At 40.3% G+C, this 20804-nt stretch overlaps 1 protein-coding gene across 2 annotated transcripts in view; it reads right to left on the reverse strand.

Annotated features, from left to right (window-relative positions):
- LOC110836284 (epidermal retinol dehydrogenase 2) overlaps positions 1–20804 on the reverse strand; it is a 58634-nt gene that overhangs the window by 13168 nt on the left and 24662 nt on the right. For both annotated transcript variants that reach the window (XM_022077348.2, XM_022077349.2), the window contains exon 2: positions 7796–7967. In XM_022077348.2, coding sequence (XP_021933040.1) covers positions 7796–7960 — 165 coding nt within the window. In that variant the 5' untranslated portion in view covers positions 7961–7967. The remainder of the gene's footprint in view (positions 1–7795; positions 7968–20804) is intronic.

Raw genomic sequence — 20804 nt, forward strand, 5'->3', positions numbered from 1 at the left:
CGACCTAGCCAGACTCAAATGTTTGACTTGAGATTGTTACCAGTAACCCACCTGAACCCGATGACCTTTCATGCCAGCCCGAATAAAGCCCAACATTTTCGAAATCTTTCCTAATCATTGAAACATTAATATAAGTTTATTTTAGTGTATAAATACCAATAAAATCTGAGATTATATGGGCGTTTGACGAGATGAACACATGTCGGATACCAAGTTTGTATGGAATTTCCTCGAACTATTTCTGGGAGGGGGTAAATCCCCGAGAAAATCAAGACGGTGAGATTTGTTTCAGGAGCCCAAAGAGCATAAGTTAAACTCAACTATAAATGAATTTTCTCTGTGAAGAATGGCCCGAGAAAGCCCAAACAATTCTACAGATTGCTGTCATTTGAAATGTGCCCGAACCTTGTACTGAATTGAACATTATCTGTGTTACTACGCCTAAGTCCGTGCAGACCTCGTCAAAACCGAAGGACGTCTGGTCTCTGTTTGAGAGTTATCTAGATTGTGATTAGCATTTCAAAATGTCTTCTGAGAGTAGGGCGACAAGACAAAAGTTCAGTGAAGTGTTTAATATTTTACTTTCAGTGTGATTGGCCACTTATAAGCATGGCGAAATAAATGAGAAAGTGGAAAATGCAAAACAGGAAAATAAGATGTCTCAGAATATGATTGCTTCAAACATAAAATATAAGTATTTGATCCACACGGCTTACGATTTGTTCCAGTAATAAAATATAGGGCTTACCATGAAGGCATACGAAGATTAGCATATGAGGTTGGATTATGATAAGTATCCTTACCAAACTAGGCCGTAAGAATTCTGAAAATTAAACTAAAGAGTTTCTTGAGTAAACACTGGATAGTGTGAGGTTTAGATGGTCAGATAAATTTCGGGCAAAAGTTCCGAAGTAGTGACTGATTCGCCAGTTAGAGAAATTTTGACCGGTGTTACAAATGAGGAAATAATGACTATAAATACAGTTGAAAAAACCGATCTTTACAGACGTGTAAATCGTCTCGTGTGTAGAGTAAAGTCTGATAAGTGAATATGATGACGGTAAAGGTACAATTTGGCTGCACGCGACAGAGACAAGCGACCGAGACAGGCGACAGAGTTACGAGACCGAGACTGGTCGCTTCATGTCTGCTCTCTGTACAATCGTATGAAGTACAATTATGAGCGCGAGACAAAGACAGGCGTCAGAGACAAGGCACAGGAGACCGCTCTCGGACCAGTAGTGTCTCGCGACGGGCTCAGGCAGCACGTGTGTTGTTGAGTAAAATAATGGCAGAAATTAAATTTACTGGTGACCAAGATGAGCAATTGGTAGAATTAGTATCAGAAAACCGACCACTGACCACCGATAGAAAGATCCTTCTTCACGTCTGGTTTTGAATATTGAACTCATAGGTTTTCTTTGTTTCTTTCGCAACAAATAACACAGCAACACATCATCTTCTTTGAGTAACCTTTTTAGAAGCATTTTTGTACTCGTTTTTCACAGAATATGTGCACGTATGTCTCAACAAAACAAAGAAAACAAACACTTTGCCGCATGTCTCGGTCGTCACCTCAAAAGTGTGTGGCGACAAGCCGTCTCTGTCGCCTGCCTCGGTCGCTTGTCTCTGTCGCGTGCAGCCAAATTGTACCTTAAGGCGAATATTATACGCACTTTATGTATAAAAAATATGTTGCCACAAATAGAAAACTGTGTAGAGAATGCTTAAGTGTTCAAGATACAACCTACCTCAGCCAGATATTATCTGCTACGAACATTGGTGACACTTCCAGAGTTCCTGTACTTAACATGGAGCGATAAAGAGTGCATAGTCGAAACGTATTACGTTATTTCTGTTAAAGACGGACAATTTTATAAATTTCCAAGAGATGCAGACTTCTTTCCCATGTGTTTACAAGAAACCAATTCACTGTTTGCCCTGAAAAATTTCTTTCAAATTTGAAGCGTCAACGGATGAAAAATCACTGTGAAATAGTAAATTCAAAGTCGCCTTCTGGAGGCCAAGGTTATAGAAGATGCACATACGAATCAAAATGTGTGTCGATAAGTGCAAAATGAAATCTTCAAGTGTTCTGTGCAACTCTACATCTCATTTCTCTTTATCTTGCACTAATAAATAATTTATTTGAAAAATATAGCTCCCACTGATTCTTGACCTCGGTATCAGATAGGGGTGAGTGGTCTGCTGGTCGCGCTTTAACCCCATGGAAATAACCCCCGGGGCGCACTGGACAGTTGGTTGGGTAGGACCCAGAGCCGGTCTTGACGCATAGGCTAGAAGTAAAACCTCATATTTCTGCCGGGGTTCGAAACCCGATCGTCCAGTCGATAGTTCATTTTCTCACCAAGTGCAAACTGCAAACAACGATTCAGTTTATCTTGAAACAACAAATTGTTTGCTTTGGCCCTTAATAAACTATTTTTTATTCGAATACATATAAACTGATAACTGAAATATTGTTTTCTTTTAGGTAAGATGTGTCGGTTGTTTTTAAACTCGTGGATGTAATAAGTTTCTATGCTTATGTGCAGGAAAATGTGTCAATTGAAATATTCTTCTTTTAAACAGATTTTTTTTAGTAACTTACAGGCTTATAAATGTCATGATTTTCCATTTTATGAGAAGTAATATGTATCAGTTGTATATTGTTAGATTAGAAGTTCTTTTATTTACCTGGTATAATTTTTTAAAGCCACTCCAGTCTGGCATTAGTCAAGACCATCCAGAAAATGTCCTAATTATGCTTGCTGGAAGAACAAGTCTCGCTCGACATATACCAGGATTTATGCCCTGTGCCAAGCTACGAGGGTGAGTCAAATGAAAACCGTAAAACTGAGATAAAAATTCGAAATATCGCGCCATTGTCCTATAAGTTGGCAGACATGTTACCAATGCTATAAAGAGTATCCTATAGGTGGTAGTATAATGCAGACAAACATAACGCCATCACAGTGCCAGTTTGAAGATGGCTGCTCCACTAGTTATATGCACGAAAGGAGAACAACGTTCTGTAATTCGTTTTTTGATCAGTGAAGAATCTTGAAGAATCATCTTCGACCTGCAGTCAGATCAAAGCGACGTGGACTTTTGACTAGAGGTGTCCTTGACATGACAATGCTCGGCCCCACTCTGCCCGTGCAACAGTTGCAACAATCCAAGACTTGCACTTTGAGTGTCTTCCACATCCGCCAAACTCACCAGACCTAGCCCCAAGTGATTACCACATGTTTGGGCCACTCAAAGAGGCGATGGGAGGAAAGAAGTTCCGTTCTGACGAAGAGATACAGCAGGCGGTGCATGAGTGGTTGCGCAGACAACCACAAGAATTTTTTTCTAGAGGAATCCATACACTTCGTAAACGCTGGAGGGCCTGTATTGAACGAAATGTAGACTGTGTAGAAAAATGATATAGTTGTGTACCGCTTTCACTCAATAAATTAAATTTAAAAAAAAATTTACGGTTTTCATTTGACTCACCCTCGTATTAAGTTTGGTTCCTTGATCGCTAGTAACTACTCCTTACAATTCAAAGTGTTCATCCTAATGTAAATTCAACAAATATACGTCTACCACAAAAATTGGACCTTAGAGCGTCACAATTTCACACCTCCACTTTCTATCTCATTTCAATAATATAACGGTATAATCACCCTGAGAAGGAATCTCACCTGCATCCGATAATTTCGTCAAACTTTAATTATTCGTTCTGTAAATTAGCCAGGACAATAAAACACTAAACAGTTCATAAATAACGTGACCGAAAATTAAAAATTACATCGGCAACCGAAGGATTTCTTACACTAGCCCATGTGACACAGCTCAGAACCTGTACAATAAAATCTACTAGAAAATATCATGAGTAGAATTAAGTTAAACTCGGCGGTTGTGATGACATCTAATGGCGAAGCTAATGGATGACAATGAAAACGCATAATGTATTGCTCGGGGTTATTCTGTGGCAACCACCAAGGCCAAGATGGGATTCAGGGGTCACGAACAGACCGTAGGCGTTGACAAATGTTCTTGACTGTGAACTGAACAAATGGTGTGATTCTCATGAAAGATAAACAATTATAAAGCTGATCGTAGCCAACTAACATCAGGTACTTGTACGTGATTTAAGACAACTTTTTCAATATTTGACAGATCTATGTTTACATTGCCTTATGGTTAACAGATTACACCATGAAGGAGGCAGTGTTTCTGTAATGTCAATAGAAAGCCATGCCAAGGACACTGATTACTGGTTTAGGGAATCAAAATAAGTTTATGGTAAGTTGATGCAAATTATTGGGAAACAGTATTTTAGGCATTGATCTTAATCAGCGTGAAATTGTGTTTCGTACGGGTCATCTGTGGCTTAAGTATTTTAAATATGACAGGTTGGCCATTCCAACTGAATAATGATCGAACAAATTCCTTTAAGCGTTCATTTTCTTTTGCACATTATTTTTAAACACTTTTATTAAGCTGAAAATCACGTTTAACACCTTTTCAAAATAATTGTTCTGTATCCCAGTCGACAGCGTTTTCGAAAGCAGACGGGAAGATAACACGGATTCGAAAATATAAATTATTTTCAAAATTGCTTGTTTACGTTCACTGTTAGAGAAAGTTATTTCTTCATCGTCAGTTATATTGGGTTCATCTGCAACTGAATCTGATCTGTTTCTTATTCTTTTTCATGGTCAGGCGTTGCTGAAAATATTTATCTCAGGTTTCAGTTCTGGACAGCAGTTTACGTCGTGCAGTCAAGTCCATAATCAAATGCATTTTCAACTACTATTAGAAATTCTATTAAATTCTTATAATTATGACGTCACAAACACGACAAATTGTTTGCCAGTACCAACGCCTCTAAAATATATTTCCTTTATTCATATACAATATATTACTGTGAATTTGAAAGTTTTTGTTTGCAGCAGTATACAGAATTATTTCTAATTACTTTAATCAAAAAGACACAACCGATAGACATTAAAATAAGGATTAACATCTGGAATTATGTTAGAAGATAGTGTGGAGCCTTGTGTCTATATCGTGGGACCGGACATGGTTCATAGCAAATATTTGGAGAAATTTATTATTTTAATTACACTATTTCTTATATATGGTAAAACATAAAATGCTCACAAGAATATTTGGATCAATTAGAGAATAAACGAGTTGGGGACTTAGAAAACTACACGGCTAGGAACTTCTAAATTTGTGATTTTGCCAGATATCATTATTAGGATAATCAAATCACGGAGGACGACATTGCAAGCAAGCAAAGAGAATTTGAGAAATGCGAATCTTATTTTAATCAAATATCTTAATGGAACGGGTCATTTGATAGACCTAAGAGTCGATGAATTAAATGCGTCTTAAGTAGAATGTATATCACATCAAATTGCTCAGAAGAGGTTCCAGTGGTGAGCATCGTAGAATAAGCCTCGGTTTTTCAGCTTCTCAAGAACGACTCTGTTCCTTGGAGTTGATTATACCGCATACCTTAAAAGCATTCATTTTATTTTCTGAATGGTTGAGATTAAAAATTGTGTGATTATTTCGAGGACAACAGTCAAGAAAGGTCGATTCCACCTTCGTATACTTCAGGGTTGGTGATTACGTGCATTGGCCACTATAACGGAAGCCAATGACCGCCGGAGGTACTTTAACAAGGTTGCCGTGCGAGCACTGATCACGTTGAATACACCTGCCACTAACCCGTTACCGGGCTTTGTCTGCTATATCGCAAGACAGGCGGTAGGAATTGCGACTTATCAATTTCACAGCCTTGTAGCGTCTGGCCTACGCATTCCGTCCAAATGGTAGGAGCGCTGCCGTCAACATAACTTTCGCCTTGCTAGCGATAACAAATTACTGCGACTGCGAAAACCGCATTACAAACATTCCTGCTAGTGTACTGACCGAGACACTGGCACTCTTAAGTAAATGCCTTATTTGGAATCTACTGTACAGGGTGATTCTAAAGGAACTTTACAAATTTGAAAATGTATAGAAATTTAACCAGGAAGCTTACAGAATCGGTTGAGGTGTCATTTTGTAGTAAAACAGACCAAGTTTGACTCACGTTGTGCTGTAGTACCGAATTCTGTCACCGCGAGCGCAAGCGGCAGTGCATTTCAAAATGGCTACTTTCACAGGTGCGGAGCGCGCTCGCTGTGTGCTTTGGTTTGAAGAAACGAAATCTTCGACAATGGTTCAACAGAATTTTCGCACGCAGTATGACAAGGATCCTCCCAGTAGACCTACAATTTACTCTTGGCACAAGAATTTTGTTGAGACTGGTTGTTCTGTTCGCCATGACAAATCTCCAGGTCGCCCGCGTGTTTCTGATGCAGTCGTGGAACTAGTGAGGGAGAGCTTTGTCCGTAGTCCTGCGAAATCAACGCGACGTGCGTCTCGTGAGACTGGCATTTCACAACCGACCGTTTGGCGCGTGTTACGAAAACGTTTGCACTTAAAACCATTCAGATTTGCCATTGTCCAAGAAATTACTGACGAAGATAAAGTGGCTCGTCTGGAATTCTGTGCATCGGATAGGAGAAGACGAAACATTACTGGACTACATAATCTTTAGTGATGAATCGACATTTCATGTCAGTGGTAAGGTGAACATCTGCAACTGCAGGATTTGGGGCAGCGGAAATCCACGTACATCTCTGGAACATGTTCGTGACAGCCCAAAGGTGAATGTGTTTTGTGCCCTTAGCAAAGTTAAAGTGTACGGCCCGTTCTTTTTCCATGAGAGAACCATCAACGATATCGTGTATCTGGATATGCTCGAAAATTTTCTTATACCACAGTTAGAAGAAGATGACCTAGAAGGACGCATTCACTTCCAGAAAGACGGCACACCACCTCACTACCTCACAGAGGTCCGGGATTTCCTCAATAACCGTTTCCAAGGTTGGTGGATTGGTCGAACAGGGCCGATATAGCATGACCACCTCGTTCTCCAGATTTGACACCTCTCGATTTTTTCTTATGGGGTTTCATTAAAGATCGTGTGTTTGTTCCACCCTTACCTGCCAATCTCAAAGCTCGAATCACCGACGCAGTTGCAGAAGTGACACCGGATATGCTGGATCGTGTTTGGCAAGAAATTGATTTCAGGTGGGATGTCTGCCGTATCACCAATGGCAATCCCATCGAACCAAAATGACCGTTTGAGGTTAACATTGATTTGGTTTGCCACAAAATGACACCTCAACCGATTCTGTAAGCCTTCTGAATAAATTTATATACACTTTCAAATTAGTAAAGTCCTTTTAGAATCACCCTGGATAACTTACAGTTGTCTGCAGACAAGGCCGAAACCATGGTATTTAAAGTACAATATCCGATCAGATCCAAGATAGTGATAAATAACACTATCATACAACAAATTAATACATTTATCGATATTGGATGATGAAACAGAAAAATATCTCATACTAACATCAAAATACAGTAGATTCTGGTTAATTGGGCCATCGGTTAATCGGGGCAGTAATTTATTTTGGACAAATCTCAAAGAACAACCCTTTTTAACTCTTTACGTAGAACTTCGCCTAATTGGGGCAGCCGCTTAATTGGACCAAAGTGTTCTATTCCCGATGTGTCCCAGTTAACCACAATCCACTGTACTCCATTTGACATTACTAGCATCGCCGTAAAATTCACCACAAGCAAAAGTTTACAGACTGCATGACCTTATTAAACTGGCTATGCATTTCCTAGTCACCAAGTCTTCAGTGTCAGATAACTAGAGATCGGTACACACCAAGACGACTTCTCCTACTAAGGACTTGGCAGGACGTGACCACACCAGTTGATATGTGGACTTAATAACGACGATGGCATTCTGCAGCACAGAAGAGACTGTTCCCGTGGCCAGTTGTATTATTTGCAGGCATCTAGCTGCAGCTCCACCACTCACTGCTGTCATGGCCACCCTGCAACAGATGTACGTGACGATTATGGACGACTAGCTAAACCACTAACCTATAGGCTAAACTCCTAACGCAGACTCTTTCTTGAAGAGATTACTCACATGGAATAATTACCTCAGCAGTGATAGAAGTCTATTACTGTACCAATTTAAAAGAAAGGCAGTAAAAATTATTGTAGTAATTATCAATGCATATCACTGTTATCAAATTTATATAATTTTTTTTTCCAACATCCTTCTCTCAAAGGAAAGTCCATACGTAGACGAAATTATTGGGGATCATTTCGACGTAATAGGTCAACTACTGATCAGAGTTCCGTATTCGTCAGATACTAGAGAAAAATGGGAGTACAATGAGACAGTACATCAGCTATCCATAGACTTGAAGAAAGCGTATGATTCAGTCACAAGGAAAGTATTGAGTTTGGTATACCCATGACACTATTTAGGTTTATTAAAATGTGATTAAACGTATAGGTTTCCATTTGTCTGACACGTTTCCTATTCAAAATGGTCTAAAGCAGTGGTATTTAACCTGGGGTACGCGAAGACATCTTAGGGGGTACGTGAAATTTAAAAAGTTGTCAGTGGAACCACGGTTCCGGAGAATTTGACGTAAATACGTCTATACGGAAAGGAAGTTTATATATTGACTTTATTCTAAATATTTCCTTCATACATGCTTTACATTTGAGATAAGTTTGATTAAGACATTGCTTATTTAACTTGAATTAGTTACGCTTAAGATGGGTCTGTGGTAGCTGAATGTAATGAAATGTAATGTAAGGTAAAGGTAAGGTAATGTAATGAAATGTTTTATAGGTAATAACAATGCCGAGTAAACAGATGACGTTTCCTAGGTAACAGAAAACTAAGTGTATATTAATGTCTCGTCACCTAAATGCAGGACAAAATCGTTACATAAATACAGCTTTGAAAACGTGACAAAGTTCAGGTATATGGGACAATTCAATTGCACAATGATGAGCTTCATAGGTTGTATTCCTCGCCAAATATAATTATACTGATTAGGTATGATTAAGTATGAGATGGTTAGTGCATGGGAGAGAACGGAAATGTATACAGAGTTTGGTGGGCAAACCATAAAGAAAGAGACCACTAAGAAGACATAGACGAAAGTGGGAAGATAATATTAAAATTTGTCTTTGAGAAAAAGGATGGGGTGGTATGGACTCGATTCATCTCGCTCAGGATAGGACCAGTAACGGGCTCTCGTGAACATTGTAATGAACCTACGGGTTCCATAAAACTGAATATCTTCAGTGGCTGGGCGACTGTTGGTTTCTCAGGAAGGATTCGTCTCCATGGAGTACTTGAGTGAGTAAGAATGCAAATTGGTTTGTAGAGCTAACGAAGAACACAAATATTTTACGTGTTTCAGGACAGTTGAGAATATTTGGACCGAAGAGACGGGAAGGAGTAAATTGTATCATTAGGAGATTTAAATTTGCTAATTATAGCAAAAAATCTTATTAGTATTATCAAAGCAAGGAGGATGTGATTAGCATGCAGCATTTATGGGAAGACATCAAATGCTAATGTTAATTATCTTCAGTACGTAACTTAGTAGTAAGACGTGCGTGTATGGATTACTCTACTTTTTTGTTTGTAAGGAAACTCAAGGCTTGTTTCACCGTGAAATTTATAATTAACAAACAAAATAAGCCCAAGGACAATTCAGAGAGTAACTGAGAGGTGACCTTCCTCTCTCTTTGGCACAGCTATCTTTATGCAAATTTGTCCACTGCTACAAGCTATGCTCTGTCGTCTTATCTAAAACACTTAGGTAAAACTGCTATTATAATAACGTGTGCTACAAGGTGTGCCGGTATCTTCTCATGGCAACGTATATGGAGATAGCAGTTTTCTACGATGCTGCAATGCTTAAGAACCATATTCTAAATATATTTATTCTTCAGTAGTATCCATAAAAGTAAACCTATATATCCTCATCTGCAATAAACTGTACACTGCTTGTGTCGATCGTCTTGCAGGGTGCTGACACCGTGTAGGCTGTATTACCGGCGTTTCGAAGACATTATATCAATATTCAAGTATCTACAGCTACAAATTGCATTTAAATGTGAAAACAGAAATTTTCAGTGCATAATATACCGCATGTGTGCGGTATTTAAAGAAATGAAATTATAAATTCCCATGAAAACAAGGAAACAACGTGATATAATTTCACACAATCCGTATTAAAATGTTTGATGATTGAAATTTAATACAATTCAGCTGAATTAATAAACACAATATCACTGCGACTATAAAAACACCATACAGATGACGTTATGTTGTAACCTGCTTGTACCAGGCCGTCAGTTGTTCTTCAACAGTCGGAGTACAAGGATGTCTTTTTTGCAAGTGCAACGAGTGTTCACTGTCGAACACTACCTGGCATCCTGTTCTTGCATAACTTGCCAGAATGAGCTTAGGGATACATTTCCCGTTTCTCTTGTGCAAACAATCGACCGTTTCCAGGAAAAATAAGCTGTTAACCGAGTTGCATCAAACAGTCAGTCACTATACTGACAGCTATTCCGTCTCCCCAGCGTGAAAATTGCGTTCCTATCCAACTGAAATTATGGGTATACGAGGTACGATCGGAAAGTTTCAAGACTGCGCCTATAAAAACCCGTACACTTATCTCAGGTATTAAATTCATCCATCACCCTCGAAGTAGTTCCCCTGGGAGTGAACACAACGATCCCAGCGCCGCTGCCAAGCCTGGAAGCATCCCTGGAAATCTTTCTTTGTCAACCTGTCAAGCACCATCTGCGATTCTGCCTGAATCTCTTCTATCGTCTCAAATCTCCTTCCCTTTAGCTGAATTTTCATCTTTGGGAAGAGGAAGAAGTCACACGGAGCTAAATCCGGCGATCCGGCAAGATCTTTGAGCTCCTGACAAACGAGAGGTCGATTCTGCTTCTGGTCCTCAGACAGGAGCCTTGGCACAAACTTGGCTGCGATGCGTCGCATGTGGAGTTCTTCCTTTAGAATCAGCTGACAGGTCCCATAGCCTATCCCAACAATGTCGCACAAGTCGTTGATGGTACGACGTCGATCTTCGTGAATGGCCTGCCGAATCTTCGTAACATTTTCGGGCGTTGTGCTCGAAGATGGTCGTCCAGAACGCTCGTCATCATCGACAGAGGTTCGGTCATTTTTAAAACGTGAATGCCACACAAAAGTTTGTGCACGACCCATTGCGGACTCGCCAAATGCTTGCTTCAGCATTTCATAGGTTTCCGTAGCCGTTTTGGCGAGTCTTTGGCAAAATTTGATGCACACGCCATTCCGAAATCGCAGGAGGGTCGGTGTAATGCACTACCAAAACGCCCGTAACTAAGAAACAAATGCTAATTCGATGATGCCGGCTGGCACACTGATTCACTATGAATGTAGGCCGCACCCCCTAGCGGCAGAAGCTCGTACTACATCCGGTTCGCCCACTATTGACACAGTCTTGAAACTTTCCGATCGCACCTCGTATATCGCTTATAGGTCGAAAATTGATACAGCAATTTGCATCTAACACGGCATGCTTATTCCTTGAGACCAAAACGATTTAGAAACTTCTAAATTCCGAAAACTTCTGAGTTAGAGCCCCATTGACTGTGGTTACCATAACACGAGACGATAACCATAGTCAATGGGGCTCTAACTCAGAAGTTTGGTCAACGTTGTTTGTTTCAAAGATAAATTTTAATAAATTATCCGCTTTCATAATCCGGCGGCCCGCGAGCAGATCCAAAATGTACAATTTGGTCTCAGGTCTTGGAATGTTGAAGAGTCAGAAATACTTCCCTCTTGTCTTATGTGCAGCGAAAGGGAAATTATTTCACGGAAATCCAGACAAAGAAAGAGGCCAGACTCAATGTTCGCCACAGCTTTCATCGTCTTCACGACCACTGTAAAAGGAAGGTCATTTGCACCATTCCTTCTGTGAAACGTCATTTCCGACCTACAGGCGTGCTTCATGTATTTCACCGAAGACTCAATACGCTACGTCATTCGTTGCCTTGGGCCCACCGTCATGTGCCTGGTACATTTGTAAGGGAATCCCCGGGATTTTCTTCGCGTTACAGCGAGACGGTAGAACCTCCTAGCTTCGAACAGTGGTTCCCAGACGACATGATACAGGCAGTGGTAAATGATCAGTGGGAATTTCCGAGGATATTGAAAAGGAACAAATAGTCATTTCTAAAAGGTTCAGACGATGGTGTAATGAATTAGTGATTCTAACAGACTCCACAGAGTACGTTCCCTTTCCCGTCACAATAACCGAAGACACAGTTCTCGAAAAGTTGTGTAATTTTATACCATCAGGCGGCGAAGATCAAAATTCAACCATCCAAGGAACAAAGAATGATCAAAAAATTAAATTAAATATTTGCACGTTTAAATACTTTTATTTTCAACCAAATGGACTTTGGGTCCCGCGCGGTCTGAGGGATCATGCCTCGGACCGGTGATACTGAATGCGCGCTGGTTCGAGTCTTCGGGGGAGAAGACATTTTCTCATGAGCTTTCGACCAGTGTATGGGACCGGTGCCAACCCAGCATCGTGAGGAAATTGTGGTAGCGTAATCCGGTCATGAAAACTAGCAATGGCTGGGGGTTCGTCGTGCTGACCACACGTCATCCTATACCTGGTTGGATGATCGTTCACCTCTGCTTAGGCATGTGAACGTGAGGCCAGCAGTCAAGCTAGTCGGCTTTGGCTCTCAGAGGGCTGTTACGCCAAGGATTAAATGGGCTTTGGAGTACATATAAAGAATATTATGCAATATCAGCAAATGAATCTGAATGAGCTCTTAGAAACTACTAGCTCTTATGTAAACATTATCGTTCGTAATGTTCTCCAATCCTGATACAGACCGAAAACGTTTCAAGTTGCCAGAAATCCCTGTGATGTCAGGTAGGTAAAAATGGGAAGAAAATATAATTTATTCATGGGACGAAGTGGTGCTCGCGGTGTTTTTCCTTAAAAGATGTCAACACCGAGAATTCTGCTTCACACAGTTAAATATATGGGATCGGTACCAGTATTTTAATGACAATGTGACTTACTTCAACAAATTCAGGGTGACTGTTTATCCAGAAGCAGACAAAGATTGTTTCAGTTTTTAAGGAAGCTTCTACTCTCCTGTCCCCTGGCTTCACTTCATTGAGTTATTCTTATTAAATGGGTTTTTTCATTCGTTACCATTCCTTGCATCAACGTTTAGAGAAAACTAAACACTAAAATGCTCTGATAGGAGATAACAAATGACCAGCGACACCCAAGAGTAAGGTATTCGTCTTAAGCAAAAATGGAAGTGGAATTAGATAACATAACGAAATATTTGTTTGGTATTCTTCTGTCCCACATTTCTAATCTTTTCTTGAAGCCTCAAGGCTTGTCATTTTAAGAATAGAAGCCAAACGCCCTTGCAAGGAAATATTTCAGTCATTTAAGACAGAAAAATATTATACTAAAATACGCCAATTTACCAATCGAACCTTTGTCTTCAAACACTTTTGTCCAGTCACGTTTCTTGTCTGTAAGAAAAGGAAACAATTCATGGCAAAGTTCAAACACTCGAATCTTGAAACCTTGCATACCGTGCAGTGTATTGACATATAAAATCTTGCGAGAAAGCCAACGAGTTTGATAAGCTGCTAATGCAGAAACCCCATGTCTTCACAGATCAATGAAAGTAAGTGGGAATTTAGGGCACTAACTGTAGCCGATTCTCAAAGGCTAATTTAATTTGCTTTAATTATTTTTGTTTTACTTCGCAATTATTTTCTTTGCGATTTATTTCTTTCATTTTATAAAGTGAGTAAAGTTTGTCCCGAAAAATCCTCCGCCCCCGTCGGGGATCGAACCCTGGACGGCCGGGGTTCTATCCCCGACCGGAGCAGAGTATTTTTCCTCTAGCCTCTGCGTCCAGACCGGCTCTGGGGCCCACCCAGCCTCCTCTACAATGGGTAGCAGGATCCTTTCCCGGGGGTAAAGCCCGCCGGGGCGTGATGCTGACCACTCACCCCCATCTAGTGCCGAGGTCAAGAAAGAGAGGAGCTATACCTCCACTCACCCCAAGTGCCTGTATGGCACGTAGCGGGACAAACTTTCATTTTATATTTTAGAAATTTTAGAAATTCACCAGAAAGTTCAATACACTTTTGTAATTGTGCGTTACCTTTACGCTCAGTCAAATTTGTTTGGCCTATGTGTGAATTCTCACCTTACAGGGAGGAGAGGAAACTGACCTTTCACTTGCGAGAGATTGATGGTTAATAGCTTATCTTGTCATAAATAAATCGTTTTTAAAGTATTCTTGTATTGTGCTCCAGTTGCATTCTCAACTTCCTTTTGTCAGAAGTACGTTTATAACCTTCGTTACGCGTAATATGGCACAAGGAGACATTGCAGTTTCGAAATTTAATATTTCACACATGTCAGAGAAATCTTATATTTTAAATAAAGCTTACGAGGTCAGTTTGCATGGCCTTTCTAAATGTGGAGACAAATGATTAAATCTGTTAACACATTTCTTGGGTTTCTGTTAAGAGTGAGTAACCAGTCAGGAGCTAGGAAATTCGTAGGCGTTTCGTTCTTATGGCTCAAGGGCACGTGGATCTACTAGTGGAACTTCACAACGTACCTACTTCATCGCTGGTTTTTCGAAACGGAAGTATTTAGAAATTCATCAAATTTAAATAAACTTTGCATTGGTGTCAAACAATGTGAGTGAAGAAATCGAGTACAATCGCCATCTATCATTTATTTACGTCTTCAGGTTACACCAACGAGGTCTTAAGGACCTCCCTGAGAGAATGAGAAGTTCATCATCCTGACCTACTGGCTTTCCTATATCAATCCTTTCTTTCTGGTTTTCCGCTGGCGACCAATTCTTAAAAATTCCTTTGCATAAGCCGGTGATAACAATAAACAGCTCGGGAATAAACACCCAATGACGCAACGCAGACTGCAATCAAACTGATACTTTTCCCCCGTCCATATCTTCTGCCATTTCATCAACTCTCGAGTGCTTGTATTCATGACAGGACGTAATTAAATGTACTACTTGCTGACTCACCCAGCAATTAAAAACAGAAGTCTTTCATGCGGGGCATTATTAATTTTTATCCGATGATTAAAGACTTTTTAACTAACTAACTAACTAGATGGCTTACCGAACCCGAAGGTTCATCACCGAATTAACCAAAGCCCTCCACCGGACCCTGTCCTGGGCCAACAAAATCCAGTCTCCTTCGACTCCTATCTCCCATAGATCCCGCCTGAGATTATCCTCCCATCTACGTCTAGGTCTCCCCAGCGGTCTCTTCCCCTCACGCTTCCCAACCAATACCCAGTGCACACCTCTTGTGCCATCCATGCGCGCTACATGCCCTGCCCATCTCATTCTTCTCTATTTAATCACCCTGACAATATTAGGGGAGGAGTACAGATTTTTAAGCTCATCATTATGCAGTTTTCTCCACGCCCCATCATCTCTGCTAGGCCCAAATATCCTCCTCAACACCCGATTCTCAAACACCTGCAATCTGTGTTCCTCCCTCAGAGTGAGAGACCATGTTTCGCACCCATACAAAACAACAGGCAATATTATTGTTTTATAACGCAATATTAAAAAAGTGTATATTATATTTCACAAAACCCCATAATTTAGGTTTGTGAAATAATCAACTTACCGATTTGGAAACAGTTCTGGCACTACTGAAGAAATAAATAACCGGACGCAAACTACGGGATGTGAAACACTGCCGTAGATGCTGTGATGTAACCACACAGTTCTCGCAGGAGAACGAAAGAACAATAACGGAAAATTACTGCGTTCTCTTAATCTGTTCGGGAATGATGCGTGTCTATTTATCTGCCACGAGAAGAATAAGTTCCTCACATGTTGCAGAAGAAAGAGAACTTGTGTCTCCTCCTGCCCGATTTCACGAAACGCGAGATTTTCTCTGCCAGAAAGGAACAGAACTCTGCTTTCAGCCGTAAATATTTCATGTCATGTGGGAAACGAGATACTTCATTGTGGTCTCTAAACGAAAGACCGTGTAGTACGTTCCTCCACACCCAACACTCAAATTCTTCGATTAATTGTACTCTCAGTGTCTTCTTTGTGTCATAGCGAAGACGCAAATCTGTCCGAATTTCCGTGATCCGCTACTTGTTCTAACGCATTCTAGTCATCACTTAACCCCTCTTTTATACAAAGTCGTGACACCACTAAGCAACTCCATAGCTGAGGACAGCAGAAACGTTCGGAGACATTTTCTCCCTTCACCAGTGACCATTCAAAGAGTCTTAAACAAAGCACGTTTGATCACGGTACTTTTTGTGAAACCAACTTCACGTTCTGATAGACCATGTTGTTGTTGTTGTTGTTGTTGTTATTTATTTATCTAAATTATGTTTCAAGGAAGTTATGGCAAAAAATTAGCGAGGTTATGAATGTTTCAAGTCAGTAAATATAGCAAGTCATTAAATTCTAAAGGGTTTTGATGACTGTAGTTTACACTTAAAATTATTCATTGTCAGGACTATTTCCATCGGCTGTTCGTCTATCTAAGGGACCCATAGAGTAGGTACCTCTCACCTGAAGACGAAGACAGAACTAGCCTCCGTGGTTTTAAAGAACAGACGATTGAAAAAGTCCTGACAATGAATGATTTTAAATAGCAACTTATGTTTATTACAAACTGGTCCTTGCTACATCCGTACAAATTCTACATTTACGTTTATAATTAAGGAACGCTGAACTGTTGCATAATGCTACCTTCGCTACTTTTGAAATAGTTTTCAAATGCATCTCTGATGTCACAAGCCTGTTGTGTGACCTATTATTTGATCGTGGTTTGTTTATATTTATTATATGTTTATATTTTGTGGTGTCGACGACGTGATAGTTGGATCGTAAATAACTTCCATATCAACAATAATATTATATAACTATTAAATCAGCTTTATCTGGTTGTTTCAATACACTTATTGTGTAACCTCCATTTGGCTGTAATTATTATTATTATTTAGTGTTCTGTCTGACGACAGGTCCATATGAACAGGAGCCTTCCATCCTTTTCTCGGACTGGGACCTGTTCATATACGTTCTTGGCAGATGATCCAGAAGTGGTTTGCCATTGCCTTCTTCTGTGTGTGAATGGAGTAATTGTTGGGATGCCACGGAGAAACCGAGGAATCCCCCGGAGGAAAACTCCGTGTTGCCCAGACCACGGCCTTGCCCAACACAAGTTATAAATTCGTGCACCGCCGGGAATCGAACCCGAGACCCCAGGATTACAAGGCCAGCGTTCTAACCGCTAGACCACCGTGGCTTATCCTGTAATTATACCGAATACAAATTCTACTGTTCTCCGTGCTCTGGAAAGTCTGTAATTATAAATCTGTTCTTCCCTTGATAATCTCTTTTTGAACATTTCGGCTTTGAATCCCGCTCAGGTCATGAATGTTGTCTATCCGTATGATTTAATGAGTAGACCAGTGTTTTCCAACCTTTCTTTCCGTGAAGGAATCCGAAAAGTATTTTTTTTTACATCTAGTTGAACCCCTACCTATGAAAACGTTTACAGGATAGAAAAGTTTGATAAAGGATAGCGCAATTCTAAATTACTGCCAAGAAACTTAACTTATAAAGAGTTGTTTTTTGTCAGCTTACAGTGTAAAAAAGTGAATCATTTTTCCTGTCCTATTTCGTATTATGTAATCTTTCTTTTTAATATCAAGAAAATAAAATAAAAATAAATCTTACTTCAAAATTTAAATAATGCTCACATCCATAGTCAATATGATGTTTACTTTCAGTGTGACACTTTTGCTTGTAAATTTTTGTAAAAATGTTGAATTCTTGGCCGAATTTTTTACAAACATTCACAGTTCTACCTCGACAGACAACAGACGATTTTTTTATTTACTTTTAACGTTTGTCAGACATGAGAAAGCTTGTTCACAGAGGCAAGAAGTTTAAAACTGAAGTACGATACTGTTTTCTTATTGTAATCAAAAACACGTCAGTGGACACTTTATTGAATTTTATCTTCAAAGTTCAATGACATTGTAGTTCAGTCAGTTCTTCTTCTTGCAGACTGAGTAAATTTTGTGAAAATTCAACAAAAGGGCTGCTAACAATGTCCTCGATATTAGGAAAATTCGCGGTGATTAAAAATTCTTATTTATTTATTCATTCTACGATTTCTCGCGGAACCCTGGTTGGGAAATGCTGGAGCAGACAGAGGTCCTGCAATGGACAGATCCCTATCCAAGGGACGAAGAGGGAAACGGAGAAACATTGCAGACCAAAAAGAACAGTATTAGTGAAAAATCAAGGAAGAGTAGAAGAATAAGAAGAAGGAAATACAAGAATTTCCCTCTCCCTTGTCCTCTAGATTACGAAGGTAAATTCTGAGATAAAAGGCAACTTTATAATTCTAAGACTGTTCAAGGTTCTGAAGGTAGCGACCAACTGAAGGCACACCATTCAACGCAGTAAAGTAAAGTAAAGTTTGTCCCACTATACGCCATGTAGGCGCTTGGGGTGAGTGGAGGTATAGCTCCTCTCTTGATCTCGGCACTAGATGGGGGTGAGTGGTCAGCATCACGCCCCGGCCGGCTTTACCCCCGGGAAAGGACCCCGGTACCCATTGTAGAGGAGGCTGGGTGGGCCCCAGAGCCGGTCTGGACGCAGAGGCTAGAGGAAAAATCCTCTGCCCCCGTCGGGGATCGAACCCCGGTCGTCCAGCCCGTAGCTAGTCACTATACTGACTGAGCTATCCCGGCTCATAGATTACGAAGGTAAATTCTGAAATAAAAGGCAACTTTATAATTCTAAGACTGTTCAAGGTTCTGAAGGTAGCGACCAACTGAAGGCACACCATTCAACGCAGTACAAAATGAAATATAAATAGGAAACAGCAAAATGGCAGCCATGCAATATTCTGTAAGTTACTTCAGTAACGACAACTGATTAGCACTTTATGAACTGCAGAGGTTATTTAGCGCCGACTCTTATAATAAAATGTTTATTTGGTCGGAATATTGTCGTGCAGTGTTAATAACTTCCTATTGTCGAAACTGTCATACAAATTTGCATAATATATATGGACACACTGACAGCTGCGAAGTGCGCAAATATTAGGATCGAACTTAGGTTTTTTTTAATACAAGAATAATTCATTTACCCTTGGAGAAAATGCGTCAGTATGATGACAACAACCGAAAGAACTCAGTAGTTGCAACTCCCGATGTATGTAATCTAATATACTTCAGACATAAGACAGTATCAAGTATTATTCTTATTTATTCCACAATATAATTATAGTCTAAATGTATTTATGGCGATGAATAACATACAGGAAAGTAAGGAGGTGGCTAATTAAGTAGTACCTGGGGGGGGGGGTTACTGGGGACGACCCGTTCTTCAAGTGCCTGAGGACTGCGGGCCCCAACTTTCCGTTGGCTTGATCTATAGACATTCGGCAGGACTCCTTGGACGAGGGATCGGCCCGTTGCAAGGCCTCTACCAGTATACAGGACATTACAACACAGAAAAACGCGGACAAACATCCATGGCTTGAGTGGGATTCGAACCCACGGTCCCAGCGACCAAGCGGCACAAGGCAATTAAGTAGTAGGCTAATTAAGATGGGATGATATGGACTGGATTTATCTGGCTCAGTATAGGGACCACTGTAAAGAACCTTCGAGTTACATAAAATGTTGAGAATTTCTTTAGTGGCTGAGAGACTGTTGGCTTCCCAAAAAGGACTCGGCTCCATGGAGTAAGGCCTCACTAAGTAGGGGCTATGTGTGAATTTGCGTATGCGTGTATATACGTATATGTACGAATTTAATCAAGCACGCATGTAGCTTACGCACGTATTGATGTAAGCATGATCAATGTATGTATTTATGTAAGGGTGTCTGAAGGTCACATGAATTATATTCATAATCGCTATGATTAATGCTGCCCTTAATAATTCGATTTCTGAAGTGAGAATATTCTATTTTATTATACAAATTCCTTCGACATAGTCTTTAGAATTTTAGTTGAGGTTCTTATGTGTATCATAGGTTTATTTACATTTTATTTAATTACGCTTTCAATAGCTCAGTTTATATTTTCTTCTTCTATGGCTCTCCGGTCCGCATTCGGTCCATGGCCTCCTGAATTCTCCTCTTCCATTCGGTCCATTATGTCCGAGGCTTTGATTGTGGTTTCGAAACATCTTCCTTTTTACGGTGCAAGGTTGTTAGCCTTGCGACGAACCGCTAACCTGGAGGACCAAGGTAAATACCTGTCTTCGTCTGACCTCTCCCCCTCGACCAATCTGGCCCTGGAGGCCCTACCAGTAGCTCTTGGGGTCACTGAGATACTCAAGCCCCACCACCACAAGATGCAGGTACCTTTAAGTGGGGCTCAGTTTATATAGCGTAAGATTATGAGATGGTTAATAATGAATCGTAAAGGATACGTAAGGAAGCGGTTAAGGCCAAATTTAAGGTTTATCCTGGCACATGCCTGGAGAGCCCAGGGAAACCACAAAAATGTTGTCTAGTATATCCGATCTCTGGACTCAGATTTGAACCAGGGACTCCAAACACAAAGCTGGAGTACTACCCACTCGAACGTGCCATGCGGTGTTGGGTGCATCGGAGCTCGAACTTTCCAAACAAATCTAAATGCCGCCTCATATTTATACACGCATTAAATTATATTAAATTAAATTAAGTGGACCTAATCGGTACAGACGGGAAGCAACATCACAAAAACAATAATATGTCTAC

Source organism: Zootermopsis nevadensis, unplaced genomic scaffold (assembly GCF_977971745.1).
Source record: "Zootermopsis nevadensis isolate Lab colony 2312 unplaced genomic scaffold, Znev_1.0 Znev_ptg000020l, whole genome shotgun sequence".
Taxonomy (NCBI): domain Eukaryota; kingdom Metazoa; phylum Arthropoda; class Insecta; order Blattodea; family Termopsidae; genus Zootermopsis; species Zootermopsis nevadensis.